Genomic DNA, 16,882 nt, shown 5'->3' with positions numbered 1-16,882 from the left:
CTCATTTCTTACTCCCAAGAACCACTGAGCCATAGGAAACCATAAATCCTCCTGTAGAGGAACACATTCAGTGCAGGCAGCAAGGTGAGCAGCTGCCGTGTGAGCTGCAGGTTGAGCACTGGGTGGTGGCAGCTCCAGAGGCTGAGGCAGGCAAGGGGCTGAGAAATGCCACCCTTTGCATAGGAAAGGACCTGAGACCTGTGGTACCACCGGACACTCAGAGATGAGACAGGAGCCAAGGACCCCCAGACTTTGTGTGCTGAGCCTGTGAGGGTTTAAAAGCCCAGGGCTTCCTTTCTTCAAGGTCCCTCATCAGAGGCAGCAGCTCAAGCTGTTAAGTTTGTTGTTGCACCAAGTTTAAATTATTTTACGGATTGAAACATGTGAGACTGTGCTATGGGAATCTTGGGCCCAGGGAGTAAAGGAATCTTGTCTGACTGTGTGAGTGTGGGGTGTGTAGGGAGTCAAACAGGGCACCTGTGGGGTCATTGGAGCCATCTGCTGTGAAAAAGCTTTGGTCCCAGCCCAGGTGTAGGGAGTCAAGCAGGGCAACCGTGGGCCCACTGGAGCTGCCTACTGTGAAGGAGCTTCAGTCCCAGCTCAGGTGCTGCGGGCTTGGCTGCCAGAGTGGCACCTGGATGATTGGACAGAGAAGTTTCCCTAACACTCCTTGAAAATGTGGAACAAAACAGGCTAATTTTCAGGGTCTGAAAATGCTGCATCATGTACTTTTGATCTGATTAAGGATCATGAGGAGTTTTGCAGGAAATTAAGTTTTTTAAACTTTTCTATGTATACAAATGCATGCTAGACAAGCCATAACAAATCCAAAAATATATACGTACTTTACTATACCTATTCCCTGTTAATAAAAAAATAAAGAATTGGAAATACAGGAGAACTTGTAAACTAACTGCAAAATAAGATGCACAGAAATGAGGAAAATCTCTCCATATTGTACAGATGTTCACGCACTAGGCAGTCCCACATTCCATCATAGATTCTGTTATGTACACAAGCCTAAACACAAGTGGCAACATTTTATTACTGTATATGTTTTTTCTTTTTAATTATCTGAGACTGCCTTAGCTCCTCAGTCCCATGAGCATATGGGCAAGCTTCAGAAGGTAAAGAACAACCATCAGGATGATGAATGAAAAACCAACAGAGGCGTGTTTTAAATGCTTCAGCTGAAAGGCGCCGTTTCACTTCAGGTTTAGTTTTACTTGGTGGTTTCTCCTTTCTCCAGTCACGAATATGAACTCTCCCATTTAGAACTAAGATTTAAAAACAAACAAAAATGCAGCTGTTAATAGACAGCCATGGCAATTGTACTGGAAAAAATTGCAGTGACATTCTGTGGATAAAAAACATTCTACAAATGGATCACTCAGGCAAAACCAGATTTTGTACAGAAATAGAAAGAAGTAACAAAGAAGTAACAACAAACTAAGACAACGTAGACACAGTATAAATAAGGCTTGATTGATTTCCCTGAGAGATGTTTTACTGGGATGCTGAATAGTTTGAGGCACCTTCGGATCATCTTCGTAGAAGTTTGTTAGTTCATTTTAAATATAACAGTTGGGATCACTTAGACTAAAATCATCTGAACTTAGATTACAAGTTCTGACAAAAGAAGTTTCAACTTCAAGAACTGTAATTTTTCCCCTGTTCATAACTTTATGATTCCACATTTAAAATGTGATTACCAGCAAGTGCCTTCTACTACTTTCACAGTTCACTGACCCAAAAACATACTGCACTGAGGAGATGACAAGTCTAATCCTTCATGTGAACTAACACTGAATTATCATTGGTTAATAAGGATTCAGCACTTTGGGTTTTTAGAATTAATTTCTTGTGTTAGGATCATAAACTGCACATGCCCACATTTGTGAACCTCCGTCAACTTCTTAAATGTATAAACAAAATAGATAAAAGGAAGTTAGCCAGAGTGTAAGAAAAAAACGGATGGCAAACAACAGTGAAAATGAAGAGGGAAGAATTTGCCACTTTTAAGTTGCCATGCTCTGTTTTCATATCCTGCTTCAAACACACCTTCTGTATGACACACTTGTAGCTTGGGATAGTTAACCAATGCCATTCTGCATTCTGATAATTGCTATTCAAAAAGTCACAAGTCCAGTGAAAGCTGAATATCACAGTCTGAACTGGATGAATTAATGTCTCCAGGTTTCCTTGTGATACACAGACAGACCTGAACTCATACTAAGCCAAACAAGAAGCAATTTCAGCTGAGCTTTAAAATCCCTCTCAAAAGATGAAGAAAAATTGGCAGCTATTTATGATCAAGCATAATTTTTCCCTAGGAAATCAGTCTTGTATTGGACAAGATAACTGCCACTGATCAGTTATTTTGAGACTCACTTTTTGTTCGGAGGGGGGTGTGGGTGTGTGTGTGTACATCCGTTTCCCATGTTTTAAAAGAAAAATCAGTCAAGATGACAAAAGAGCTGTAGCCATGTTCTTCTCTGTCCTCCTGGGCATGAGCAATGTCCTTCCAGAACACCAGAAGTTTCTTGTTATGGTGATATGCTACTAAGGGAGAATCAAAGGGTCTCTCCTGAAGCCCTGGGGAGCATCCATGTGACGTAAATTACTGAGAAAGACTAGGATTAAGTCAGACCTTTCTTCACAGGTAATGTGCAAGCAGCCTCCAAGCCAATTTAAAACACTCATTCCATTTACAGTGTAACACATTGCAAAACCTATTTCACCAATTCCTAATGATAGGGAACCAAATTCAGACACACAATAAACTCCATGTGACCAACTCTTTTTAATGGATGGCAATTCAAAAGGATTTCATAAGCCCAGTGCACAGAAATCTTTACTGGATGCTAAACTTGCTTAACTTAACCACTGGCAACAAAAAGGTTGCATATGCAGGATTACTTGCCATGGATTAGTTGATCAGCATTTTACAGGAGACATAGAACTTTTAGGACATAAAACACTTTGAAATTTGAACCAGCTTTAATCCTGATAAAACCTTGAAGATTTTGTATTACTGCAAAGCCACATTTCAGTTTTGCAAAACTTCACACTGACAAAAAAGCCCCAAACCAATTTCACAAAACACACTGTCACCACATAGAACAACAGGGGGAAAAAAAACCCCAAACCCAAAAAACTGCTATCAGAAACCCAGCCAGACACAAAGACCTGCTACTGAGTTCTTTCTGCCATGCTACCACAACCTGCATAAACACATCAAGCCTCACAATTATAGGTTCTTATGGAAGCTAATTTTGTTTTATGTCAGCATTTACACTTTGGGGCTTGGTAAGCCCCAGTTAAATGCTAAGCCTCAGTTAAATGCTTCAGTAAAATTGCTCTGTATTTGACAGCCTCAAAACCATCAGTACTTCATAGGAAAAACAAAAAAAAAGCCACTTAAACTAAAGGTTTGTCTGTTCAGATACAGTCAGTGTAGAACATTTTGCTGATAGATGCTTTACCAATCTCATTCCTAAGAGCTTTACTAACAATATCTTGGAGCAATGGGCACATAAAGAATATTCAGCTTTCCACAAAGGTACAAAAAGCATTTAAAAAACCACCACAATGGTAATTTTTCAGTTAAGTTTAACTGCATATAGAGGAGATAAAATAAATGATTAAGGAAAACAAAACTCAAAACTCCTTTACCTTCAAATACCTGATGATTGCTCTTGAGAAGTGTCTGCAGGCCTCCACATTCACTTTTCAGCTTTTTTAAAGTCTCTTTATTTAAGTGTTCTGCCACTTCTCTCAAGGAAAGGCTTTCTGGAATAAAAAAACCTAGAGTTATTAAAACTTTTGTATATAAAACCTTAACTTCTATGTAAGAAGATTCAACTTCTATATAAGGTAATGATTAGGAGCAGAATGTCTGAATTATCTACCAGGACCACAGCAACTTTTTTCTCACAATATGATGTACGATATATTTTATATGTATATTGTCTGTAAAACAGCAGCTTTCATTTTACAGGACTCAGGTCAGAATGTCCACCATAAGACACACTTTTTATTTGCTCTACTTTTTTTACAATACCATGTAAATTGCAATAAGCACTGTTTATAAGCATGTAGTTAGAAGACTTAGTCAGTAACATATGACAAACTACACTGAGTAAATAATAAAAACAGATAAAGAAAAATGGAAAGATGGTAGTAGTGAGAACTGACTGCTTCTACAATTAACAGCAACTTAACATTCTTTTTGTTCTTAAGACTAAACTAAAAATTCCTAATCATGTTGTAACCTAATGGCACTTCGAAGCACTTCTTACACAACTCTTACAGAATTATAGCTATTTATTCTGTTAATATTCTAAACCACAATATTCTCCCCAAATAGGGTAATGTTGTAGAGTTGTGGGTTTAGTTTGGTTTGGTTTAATAAAAATGGATTCTGTATTAGTATTTAAGTGTAAACCAGGAAAAAACCTCACACCAATTTCAAAATATTCTTCTATGTGCAACAAAACACAGTAGGAAAAAAACCACCTTTGATTGTAACTGTACTGTTCTCAGGGTTTCCTAAAAATCTATTCACAAACATGTTAATTTGCTGGAAAAGACATGTTCTACCAGCTAAAGATAATGTAAAGGAGAGATAACCTCACCTCCTTGATTCCAGGTATTCGTATTTCCACCCTGCATATTAGAACACGATTTTTGGGGGGCTGCATTTAACAGCAACTTGGCCACATTGAGAACCACTTCATCTACAAAATCCCGAGGGAGGGAAGCACAATTTCTGATTTGTTCTACTTTTTCTCTGGGTTGAAATCCAGGCATCCAGATTGTACCAGCTGTCTCAGTCTCATCTTCAGGAGGTTCTGAGCCTACTTCACACAGACTATCAGAGTGATCCTCATGCTTAAATCCAACCCGTTTGTCACACGTGGCCACAGCGCAGGTCCGACGACTGTTAATAAACTGTGTAATCCGGTTGTCAATCAGAGCATGTTCTGCAGGTGGATAGGTTCTGCTTTTCCCAATAAAGCTGACCTATTTTAGCAGAAACAGGTAAATCTCTATTAGAGTCCCATACTTACACCCAGTGCCACAACCTCCACATGTTCAGGCAGGCTTCTCACTACCTATAGGACAATTCAACACCAACTGAATGCTCGGTAACATCTGAGGGGTTTTTAATTCTAGTTTTTGAGTATTGGTGCACCAGAAGAAATCCGGTAAACAAATCAGAATCCATCATGTTATACAATCACACAGCAAAAATATTGTTCCTGACCCTCAGATTATTTAAAGCTGGACACCTTTTCCTACTCTGAGAACATTTCACTTTGAATTTCATTGAACATGAAAAACAGCAAAATTAAGTACAAAAATGCAAGACAGGCAGCTAGAAAAATTAAGGCAAAAAATAAGGTTTTTTAAGTTTTCCATCATATATAGTGGCATAAGAGAAAATCATGAAACCTTTCATTCTTTTCTGTTTTAGGACTGTACCTATAACATTAGGAGTAGAATTCCCAAGAAAACAATAAGTATTTTTAGTCTCTTTTCAGAGCATACTGTATCAAGTAATGAAGCTTACTATGGTCTTACCTTACAACAATAGCAATGAACAAACATCCATATGCTTCAAACAGAGCAGATTAAAAAAAAAGACAAAATCACACAGAGGCCAAAATTACCCTTTTTGTTGATGGAATTCTAAGACAATCTTCTTCCACGTGAAAGCCACATACAAATCCCACTTGGGCAACAAAATCAAGATATTCTCTGTATTGAGTCTTCTTGCTTTGTCTTCGGCTATATTTTCCATGGAAATCAAAGAAGCAGCACGGCAGCACAAAGTAGCAACATGAATAGGAAGACCTACAAGAAGGATAAAAAACTGCTGAACAGTAAGTTATTTCAGAAAACAAAAAAATTAACAACCTATCAGATAAAAGCAATAATGGAATTTTTTATTACGCAACAAAGCTTCATACAATAATATTCATAACTTCCTCTTTCAGTAGAACTATTAGTTTAATCAAAAATACCATTTCACAAAGTATTTGCTGTAGGAAACTACTTTGCCAACTTAGTTTGCAGAAGTAAATCTCTAAATTACTGTTGCTAGTTGTAAAGAGGGCAACAGCTCAAGGGAAGGCAGAACCACAAGCTTTTATTTACAAGAACAAAAACACAACAAAAAACCAAGCAACTGTTTAATGTATAAAGAATTAAAATACAGTTCTGGTTTTTCAACTTCAAAAGCAAAATGCTGCACTGAATTCTATGAGAAAGTAAATATGGCATCTGTACTTCTCCACAGAAACACTTTGTAAAAATAATTAAATTGCAACAAAAGTTGCCAAGCACAACAGCTGTGGAACCAAAACTGTCAGTTTTTACCAAGCTCACATAGGTAATTATAGGGAGTTTGTTTCGTTTTTTTAATTCCTTCCATTCCACTCCCCCACCTCTGCAAAAATACCTAGCTGCAATTACAGGTACCCATGGTGTTAATTCATCTGAATGGTTTCCTATGAGCCAGTCAGTATCTGGGAAGAGATGACTGTCACCTGGAATGATTGTAGCTTCCTAGAAAACAAAGCAACACAGTAAGTTAATCCTATCACAGGTTTCTTTAATGGATTTTACAAATACAAGGTGAATGAGCACCACAGACACCAACAATGTTTTCCTCAGGTAGCAATTTTTTATAGCTACAGAGAAGTAATTTAGCAACAAACACCCACAAAACATTGGTCAGAAAAGAAGTGGAATAACAACTCTGATTAAGATATCTAGCATTTCAATATATATAAACAAATATCATACACTGAACTGTGATTTCTTGCCAATCTCCTTCTGCCACTTGTATGCCTAAACTCAGTTTTTCAGAAAGTCACTTAATTTGCTGTCTTGCAGCCTGTAGGACTCACATAGCAATTCATCAGAACACAGCTTCATTGTTATTTTCTCCTCCTTCACAGATGCTGCCCAAATCAAATCCTAGTACACAGAACACCACTCTTCACACGCTATCATTCACATATAATAAAACAAATAATAACAAACAAACATAAAAACCTGCCAGATAAAACAAACAGGATGAATTCTTCATCCAGGCTAAATTCAAAAGTATAGAGTGCCTCTAATGTTTGTGCCTCACTAATATGTTTTCTCACTTTGAATTAAGTTCAGCAAAGTACTGAAAGATGTTGATACCATGCAAGTAGACACTCTTCCCTGAAAATGTGTATGAACATTAAAAGCATTATTGGGCAAATTCGAAAAAAGTTTTAGATTTGAATTTCCACAGACCCTCAGGAAAAGTTCTGAAAATGATGCCCATAATCTCTTTTATATAGAAAATGTATGTTTTAAGAGCTTAAAATTCACATATATATGCAAAGCAGTATCTATATAGGAATTAAAGAATAAAACAAAACAAAACTACTTATTAGGGAAGTCAGACTATCTTGGTTACATTCCAAATCCCCCTTAAGGATCAATACTATTGTTCACTTAAAATTGTTCACTTTAAATACTACATATCATTTTTAGATATGTATATACATTTCTAGGTAATGAATGTAACAAGCTTCTTTTTGGCAGATTACTAGATATTAAATCCCCAAGTCTTTGGAAAGTGTTTTCTTAAGGTTGATTAAACACGTTACTCATACTTTACCTTTCAGGTTTGATCATTCAATTTAGGCATAGCATGAATTATGAGTGCCACACTGCCCATTTTGACAGTCACCCATAATCAAATTTGTCTTCACCATGTCTGACAGCAGTTTGGAGATACAGAGTGCCACCTGTTACATCCATTTACATTGTTAGCATTGTACTGAACATCACAGATGGCAACATCCACCCTGCAACTCATGCTGTAAGTAAAGATCAAAACAAAATTAGCTTCAGGGGTAACAACAGGCTGTGAGCAGGTGCTTTTCCTTCTGTGGCTCCTATGGCTACAGGAGCCTTGCAAAACTATTTCACCCTCCTGTTCACTGTCTAGCTCCTTCCAGCATAAATCATCACTTTCCCCATATGCATATATTTTCATGTATTTTTATTGTTTCTTTCTGGGCAAAACCAGGCCCATGTAACACAAAGATAAAGAGACAATGCTGTTCAGCATGATCAGATGTGACCTAATGCAGTACAACAGGAATGAAGGAGCACCACAGCTTGATGTTTTGGGTTGTTTGTTGAAGGTTTTCAGTAAGAACTGCTTGCAGACTGGAGCAAAGGAATATGGCAGTTTTGGCAACCTGTACCCAAAATGGCAGAGTGGCAAAGAGAAGGCTACACAACACTGAAATCTTCACCTCCTATCTGCGAAAACTGATGTTCTTTCACTAATTTAAGTGTTAGCATTCAAAGATATGTTGAATGAACTTTAAAAAATACTACTAGAGAATAACTACAGGTGGAAAATTATTTTACTATATGGGAGCCGACAAGTTTTGAGAGAACATAGTGAGAAATTTTAGACTCTGCAGAACAAGAAACCAGGAACACCTCATCTCCAAAGGGCAACTGTTCATTGGCACCATGCTTTAATGAGTATCAGATTGAGAATGCCTCGAATCAAAGTGAATGTTTCTGTGCTCAAATTATTCATAAAAACGCTAACATGGAACTTGAAATATAATCCCTTTTTCAGACTCATTCTCCTCTTCATTTTTAAAAGCCATTATTGCAATTATTTAGGTTGGCTCCTTTGAGGTTCAACAACAATTTTGTCCCCAAAACAGAACATAGCACTAGAAGGTCAGAATCACTTTCAAGAAAATACCCAAAATTTTGAGTGGCTTCATTATCTTTTATGAACTAGTAGTGCAAACAAAGCTGCTTAATATTGATGCTCCATTAAAAAGAAAGCTTGTTTCATGGTGTGCATGTCTGTACATGCAGTAAGAAATCATGCCAGTGGTTCTTGGCTGAAAAATAAGCAAGTTGCAAATATATATGCAAGGGTACGATACAGTATTTTTCTCATAATTCCCATTACAACGTACTTTACAGACCCCCAAGGGATATGGGTGGCATCATACCAAATCCATGGGTCACTTAGACAACTGTCTGTAACCCAGTAGGCTTCCTTACACTTGCATCAATACAACCTGAAACAATGAACAAATGAATAAATGTACGTATCAGTAAGACTGACATATATTTCCATAATACCTCTAAATGTGTCTCTGGTCCATACATGTCCCATATTTTTCTTCTCCTCACATCAATTCCTCTGCCTGAATGCTGAAATATTTGAACAACAAAAAGTCAATTGAAATACTACTTTTAGCAGAGATTTTCAAACAGGCTCAGTAAATGTACATATTAACATTGATTATTTCATTTATGGTAAAATTTAGACACATAACAAAAACCAACTTTGCCATTTCAGGCAGAACCTGAAATTTAATTCCTTTCTTCCTTTTGAAATATGACAGGAATTACAAGGAAACCTTATGAATATATCTGGTTCAAAATATTATCTGGGCACACCTATGGAGACTGCTCTTGAAAATCTGTATCTCTACAAATGTAAAAGCAGAGGTATTGATTTTTGGTTTGTTTGTTTGTTTTTAAAGCATCAAAACCTTTCAAAAGGTGAGTACTACTGCAGCGCCCACAGGGCTCAAAGAAGAATGCTACTCTAAGCAGTCCTTAGTGGAGAACCACCTTTTAACTACTGAAGCCCAAATACTTTTTCCCCTGTTTGAATTAAAGGGAAAAGGAAATAGACTGGAAACTAAAGCAAGAAATGAAGAATGTGTAGTATTTGAAATTCAAGAACCTTGTGCAGAACTAAGCAAAATCGATTATTAAAAAAAAGGCTCATAAAACTCTCACACATTATTTTTTTGACAGTCCATGTTTGTCAGTACTGAATGAATGAAAAGTCCACAGGGAAACCAGCAGCTTTCATTAGACAAAATTTTTCTGGCCACGCAAGAATAGAAACCTTGTGTTAGGAGAACTTGGAACATTTCCCTATGCCCCCAATGACATCTATTTATCTAATAAGAGATCTTCTTTTCCTCTACAAATTTTCCCATGTTCTCCCAAAAGTGGAAAATGCAATTTTCTGGAACAGACAGACCTAACTTCAATGGGTTTTGTTTAGTCTCATTTTTTTTTTGTTGCTATTTCAGAAACTATGCCTCAAGAAACTGAACTATGCTGTTGCCACATTTTCACTCCCAAAAGTACAGTATGTTGTTAGGCATCTTCAATTAAGAAATCTTATATATCTTTGAAAGGATTGCTTTCACAGATACAGAAAAACATTTTCAGGACATCACAAGAAGAATTCAGTCTGGATAAAAATAAGTTCATGAACACATCTTGTGAGAGAGAATCTACGTCAAGTTGCCACATTCCTTTTTGCATAACTAAAATACACCATTACTTTTTCCTCTTAGTTTCTTACCTCAGAGAAAATAGCCTTGAATTTTAATAAAATGCACTAATAAAAATAGATAAATAAATGAAAGGTTTCTAGTGCTCTGGTACAATTTTCTCTTAGTAATTAGAGTGACAAAATCCTATTTCAGCAACATGAATTAATTTATTTTTGGCTATTTGCATGCCAGATAATAGGAAAGCATCTAGTTTTTAATCATTATTTTAAAAAGCATTCTATTTACCCCTTCATTGTTTAGAATATGAACCAGCAGACCATTTCCACATCCAAGATCTACAAATGACTGTTTCTTGGTCAACCCTTTTTCCTTTCTCTCTTCTTCCCAAAGAATCTAAGACAAGAAAACAAAACATATTAGACTTCTGCTCTCAAGTTTCCCTATAAGAAAGCATCAAAGGTTATTGGAGATGAAAGGAGAAAGCTGGAAAAGCAGATGTGACAGAAAACATTCACTGCACTCACAGGTAAAATAACTTTAGAGAAAAAAAAAAGAAAAACCAAAACCAAAAAGCCACTGTTTATGGAGTGGGAAAACAATCATGTTGCAAAATATCAATAAGTTTCTAACTGCTAAGCACATCCTCCCCTCCCTTTCGAGTCACTGGGAGTTGAAATTAATCAGGGCTTTACCACTCAGGGCTAGAATGAGCATAAATGTAAAATAAGTTACTAAAACAATGGGTGCAAGAGGAGAACAGTGCAAGAGAAGTACCAAGTAAAGTTCAAAAGTGTCTCTGCAAGTAACACCACAGATGCATTTATATCCACTGTATTAAAGAAAGCACTAATGGCAGAGCTGAAAATAAATATTCTTTGTAATCACTTGGTGATATACTGGTACATGTAACATCCCTTTTTAGAGAACAAAGCAACAGTGTTACTTAACAAGTTAACTCCCCCAAATTCTACATCAGCTAAGGGACTCCAAAGCTTTTAGCCAAATTCTAGTCCCTGATCTGTACATAAGTAGCTACTTTTACACAGATATGTAATTCATAATTAACAAGTGGATGTTTCTCTGCAGAGCATGGATTAATCTCTATCACTTTCCAACTCTTTTTCCTTCAATGAAAAGTTAGAGATCACACATTCATAACTCTGCACTCTGGTTTTTTACTATGACTACCAAAAACCCTGAAGAGTATTTAACTATGGAAATTAGTATTTGTAACATTGTCACTTTTGAATATCAGTTTTGCTAGAGGGAAAGAAGCTGAAGATAAACATAGCCTGATAATTTTATGGATTATGTTTTTAGATTTACCAATCATTGCATGTGGGTGCACTAGGCAGTATGCTAGAAATCCCTAATTACTTCCTTTACAGATCATACCTATCCTCCAATTCCTGCAGAGTTTTTCGCAACACAAACTCAACAGCTACTCCCCTGGGGATGCCCCTGGACAGTGGGTGGCCTCAATATGACTGCAGAATAAAATTAGGTCACAGGTAGATGCCACAAATCCATAATAACTTAACGTTGAACCTGCCTGCTCTTAACCACTTGTGTAATGTACTTCTAAACAATGAGTTTCATACGCCATCATAGAGATACCTGAACATTTTGCGGCAGGTTAGGTTATTAATACCATACTTTAAGTTTTCATTTATGTGAACTGTATATTGAATGACATAAATAACTTTCTGAAAACTACTGATATATTAGCTAACACATAATCACTGTAAACCAACATTCAAATGTACAAAAATGCTATCACTCCAGAATTTTCTTGTGGCTACAACTAAATTCCTAATTTTCAACATCGAATATTAAGACAGTGGTAAAATTGGTAAAGATGAGTCTATTACATAGATCTTTCCACAAGCCAGTATCTAAGGTTCTAAGGGGTTAAACACTTAATTATCAAAATAAATTAGTCCTCAATGAGTACTCTAAATGAGCTAACTTACTTACAAATACTGATTTAGGTAAGATGCTACAAGTATAGTTCAAGGTAGACATGCTCTTACCACACCCTGGATGGCAGAAAAAAATATTTCTGTGCCTACATAGTGACACTATATTTTAATGCCTTTTAAAAACCTGAAGTTTCTAGGAACTGCAGGTGGCAGAAGTTTCATAGAATCTTAAGCAGGTAGGTGCCTGAGAAAACTGCAACAAGCATTTATCTGCATTCCTAGCATCTACAGCTGGCCTTATTACATTTGAAGATGGGATGTGAGCTGAAATTTTATCAGGGAAAGGCATAGCAGTGAAAAACCTTTAGTATAAAATGAACAAGAAATAGAAAAATTTATAAAACAATCAATCCTAATCTCCAATTGGTCCATTTTACGACTTCTACACCAGTGCTTTTGGCTTTCTCACTTAGAAATAAAAAAATCTTGTCTATGTAGACGATAAATTTTCTGTGACAGAGCACTGAAAATCTTCATCATATCTTCACGAAGAAGTTTTTGTTTACTTATAAAATGATCTTCTTTAGAGAGGTCCTATTACTAGGAAATAGAACCTTACAGCATTAGTAATTAGTGGTAAATTATTAATTAGGTAAAGCAGTTCCCTACCAGCAAGTAAGTGGCAATGGCAACATCTTCATAAACAAATTTCTCAGGATCTGTCACTTCAGGCCATACCTTCAGGAAAAAAAAATTGATTTAAAAGATAGATAAAAATTTATTTTCTGCATCATTTGAAATAACCTTAAAAATGCTCAGACATAGCAATTTGGACACTTATTCACTTCAATACGTTTCTGGACTTCACAGATTTTGCATTTTAACCTCATTAAAATATACACAGAAAATATAAAGACTCATTGGTTTTGTGAGTCACATGAAAGAATGATGGTGTAAAGAATGTCTGCTTTCAACCAAACAATAAAGTTTCTAAGAATATTTTGGCTCCACGTGTACAGGTTACAAGTAAACTGCTGCCTCTGTTCTGTAACAACCATGGATCTTTTGCTTAACTTTCTCACAAGAAAAATTTGTATCTTATACCTGTGCAACATTGACAACATGAACATTTGAGAATTTCATTTCACAAGGGAACAGACCTAGAATTATCCTGGCACAAGAGAACATGAAGAATCAAAACTTGAAGTAGGAAGACAGAAAGCGCAAGTATTATTCCCAAGTGTTACTTTGTAAATAAAGAATTGAAACAAAGACTGAAAGGCTCAACACCACCAATTCTACTGCAGAACTAAAGATTGAATCACTGCTTTGCCCAAAAATCTAATTCTCCTCTCCTATGTATCTTCCTGTTAGTACTGAAATATTAACAGTAAAACCTTTTAGCATTTTCATTTTATGTTTTACAAAAGCATTTACCAATTTTTTTGCTTGCACCTAGAGCCAAGTTTGCAATAACACAGACATTACTTCATACAGCACTCTGTTCCTCTTCAGGATCTCCGGGATAAGAAAAAAAACATTACAACACTGCTCCTCTAACTCAAACACATAGTAAGATAGTATCCAAAGGTTTCTGAGAAAGAGGTGTTTTATTTGTGCCTTCTAAAATGTGGATGACTATTTATACCACTGACCTACTCCTTCCTTTTTATCACAAGTGATACATCCTGAAAAATGCCTAACTCCTCCAAACATTTATAGTGAATTTGGCTCTAAATCCTGCTTTTCCAATTAAATTGTTCCAAGTACTAAACTGTTTTATTCTCCATATATACAAAAAAAAAAAAAAAAGCAAAACATGAAACCAAAAATCACATATTATAATTCAATTGCTTCTTTTATTATAAAAAAAAATATACTGAAAGAAGCAGCTTCATTACACAAAGTAAACAAAAATGGAAGGATAATATTACTGCATTTACTGCTAAACTTACCTTTACCATCACTTTGTACTTTTCTTTGAGGTCCTGATAAACCTTGCTGTATTTTGCTACTGAAATGAGTGAGAGTGTACTTTTAAACTCACTGGGCTTTTGCTCCACGGACCATTTAGCCAGTTTGGACAAAAGTTTGTTTCCAAGCCATGCTAGTTTGGGGTACAAAATTCCATCTGAAAACCAATCTTCTGGAAATGGAGCTACAACAGATATGGACCTTAAAAACAAACAAACAAATAACTTATATATACAGTACTGTATAAATATAGTATTTCACTATTTCAGCCATCTCAAGGACAGAGAAAACAAGGATTAAATGGAGAAAATCAGCAGATCGGAGAAATAAAACTAGACTGGAAAATGAGTAAATATGTAGAGAAACAAAAGGAAAATAAATCAGTGAAGTTACTGAATCATGAAACAGTCTCCCCTGAATTTGGTAGCTCATTATCTCTCAATTCAAACACTGTACATAAGAGTACATGCTGCATTTAACACAATGAATGAGGACTCACATATGATGAGCAACCTGATTTCACAAGATAGCCAAACACTAAACAGCATAAGTCAAGTTATGAAATTCCTGAAAAATAACAGGAAAATTTTGGAGAAAAACATATCCATTGTCACAACTCATTATTTCATAATCTCTAACTTTATTCAGATTTTATTAGAGCTACATCCCCAGATGCTCAGGACCAAAGTGAATGATCTACATTTCAGTGACTGAAGCTCAGTGAGTTTACAGCAACTCCAGTTTGACCCTCACCCTTATTAACACCCACAGAACCTTTCTCACAGGCACTGCTACACCCTCGTGATCACAAGAGGCATATTTTTTCTAGACCACACACAGGTACAGTCAGGTACAGTCAATGTATACATTCAAAGGTGAAACAGGTTTGTTTTACGTTATTCTGAGTATTGTAGATGTTTCTTTTTAGAGAACACTATGCACTCATATTACACCACTACTGTAATTTACTAATCAAGAAAAAATTATAAAATCTAAATTGCCTACATACCAATACTAAACCATTGCGTGACTCTTACAATAACTTACTGTTTGCTTCCTCTCTCACTCCCACACTTACCATTCCTCATCTTTTATGTGTTTAAGTTGAATTTGATAAATATTGCACTTTTTAACCAAGTATTTTCCTTCACTGTTTTCCTCCAAAGGCAGAAAGGTCACAGTTCCGTTGTAAGCATCTGAAAAGATATGCAAACAGGAGATTATTATTCCATGGTGCAGCCCACCCTGGTTAGCAACAAAATTAACTTCTGCCCGCAAACCAGCGAGGCGAGATCTAAGACAACAGAGGAAGAACCACAATGCTAGGAACATACCTGCTTCTTGGTGTTCCTGACATCTCAAACTACTGGATCATTTAAATTCTCAAAATTTAGCATTCTATTGCATGATTTTTCCGAAATATCTAAGGCTGACCAGGAGCATTCATTTTCATCAAATCTAACTATTTTAATAAAGTAAAAACTAAACAATAAGATTTTCCTAGCATATGACTGCTGCTTTTCAATATCCCACAGAAAATCCATAGTCCTGGGAAGCAGGTGTGTATGCAGTATTACTTCATGCAAAAATTTAAAAATCTTTTTATCTATTGTGTACCTCTGGGCAATTTCTTCAGAATAACTTACTAACTTCTCAGTTTTGAAAATGGTTTTTTAATTACCATCAAAACAAACATTCTTGCAAGTAAAAATGCTGCACTGGCTACATAATCAATTTTCAATGGACTCCAAAATTTTCTGAGACAAGAAAGAATAATTAGCAGTAGAGCAAATGTTAAGTCGTGCTGTCTTGTCTCATCCTTAGAAATTCCACCTCTACCATTTTTTAATTGTAAAAAAATTAATTTTAAAAAGTCCCCCAGACTTTTTCTTAGAGATAGGCTCTCTAGATGCAGCTCAGGAGCATCTTCTCTTAACATCAAAAGAAAAAATAAAACTGCAACATATACTTTTTTTTTTTGAAGGCTCCGATTTTTTTGAAGTTATCAGATAAGAATCCTAGGCCACAAGAATATCCCAAGTCAGCCCCATAAATGACTATATGTCTTTCTGAATTATAAATCGAATTGCTTCTAGAATTGACTCTTTTCAAAACATTACTACTAGAATTTAATCCGTATCAACATTTTTTCCAAAATTTATCTTGAAAATGGTGTCAAATTCTACCCTATGTAAGTTTCTTTATATTAGCAGGATTTACTGCAGTGTATTATCATCATACAGTGTAAAAAAACCACCCCAAAACAAGAACAAAAAACAAAAATCCAACAAAACAAGTTGAGCTTCTTTCTTAAGAAAGTCGATACAAACACTTCCACTTGCAGGCAGGTGCCATAGCTGCCTATTCTTTACAGTAATTCTGCATTTCCAAACACTACAGCCACTCCTTACAAGCCCGTCATTAGGTCTGCGCTACGAGCAGCGTTTGTGGGCGGGCAGCTTACTCATGACAGGAGCTCCTGAGTATCACAGGAATTTGACCTCTGTAATTTGGATTTCAACTGCTGAAACTTCAGTGCTTCCTAACGCCACAACGAAAGTACACGATCAGGACAAAATTCGTTCCCACAAATACGGGAGAAAAAAAGCGGCATTTCTCTCTGCGAGC

General features: G+C 36.1%; 1 protein-coding gene and 1 long non-coding RNA gene across 4 annotated transcripts; one reads left to right on the top strand and one right to left on the bottom strand.

The window, feature by feature from the left end:
* The first annotated feature begins 359 nt into the window (after positions 1–359).
* On the top strand, positions 360–684 carry LOC108445062. Its single transcript, XR_001859807.1, has 2 exons — positions 360–454; positions 530–684. It is a non-coding gene; the product is annotated as an uncharacterized LOC108445062 (long non-coding RNA).
* Positions 685–819: 135 nt separating this feature from the next.
* On the bottom strand, positions 820–15,601 carry TRMT44 (tRNA methyltransferase 44 homolog (S. cerevisiae)). 3 transcript variants are annotated; one of them, XM_017727695.1, is made up of 11 exons: positions 15,333–15,601; positions 14,236–14,455; positions 12,950–13,018; positions 10,644–10,751; positions 9,178–9,249; positions 6,467–6,573; positions 5,676–5,859; positions 4,638–5,025; positions 3,676–3,792; positions 2,392–2,595; positions 820–1,277 (listed from the first exon to the last, which is right to left on the bottom strand). In XM_017727695.1, exons 1-11 carry the CDS (start codon positions 15,584–15,586, stop codon positions 1,045–1,047), a joined length of 1,956 nt encoding a protein of 651 aa, XP_017583184.1. In that variant the 5' UTR covers positions 15,587–15,601; the 3' UTR covers positions 820–1,044. The 3 variants fall into 3 exon arrangements, with proteins under 3 accessions (XP_017583184.1, XP_017583186.1, XP_017583185.1); XM_017727697.1 differs by lacking the exon at positions 15,333–15,601 and adding an exon at positions 13,385–13,481 and having other exon boundaries at positions 14,236–14,319; XM_017727696.1 differs by lacking the exon at positions 2,392–2,595.
* Positions 15,602–16,882: the final 1,281 nt, after the last annotated feature.

This window comes from Corvus brachyrhynchos, unplaced genomic scaffold (assembly GCF_000691975.1).
Source record: "Corvus brachyrhynchos isolate BGI_N302 unplaced genomic scaffold, ASM69197v1 scaffold80, whole genome shotgun sequence".
Lineage (NCBI taxonomy): Eukaryota > Metazoa > Chordata > Aves > Passeriformes > Corvidae > Corvus > Corvus brachyrhynchos.
Note: the sequence above shows the minus strand (reverse complement) of the source record. Positions and strands in the feature narration are given on the sequence as shown.

Excerpts from the sequence above, each read along its gene's own strand:
- TRMT44 (XM_017727695.1), bottom strand. The coding sequence starts at position 15,586 with ATGTTCCTAGCATTGTGGTTCTTCCTCTGTTGTCTTAGATCTCGCCTC. Across the intron at positions 13,019-14,235 it reads AGTACAAAGTGATGGTAAAG|GTATGGCCTGAAGTGACAGA; the intron begins GTAAGTTTAGCA and ends TTTTTCCTGAAG. Across the intron at positions 1,278-2,391 it reads CACCCCCCTCCGAACAAAAA|TTCTAAATGGGAGAGTTCAT; the intron begins GTGAGTCTCAAA and ends TTTAAATCTTAG.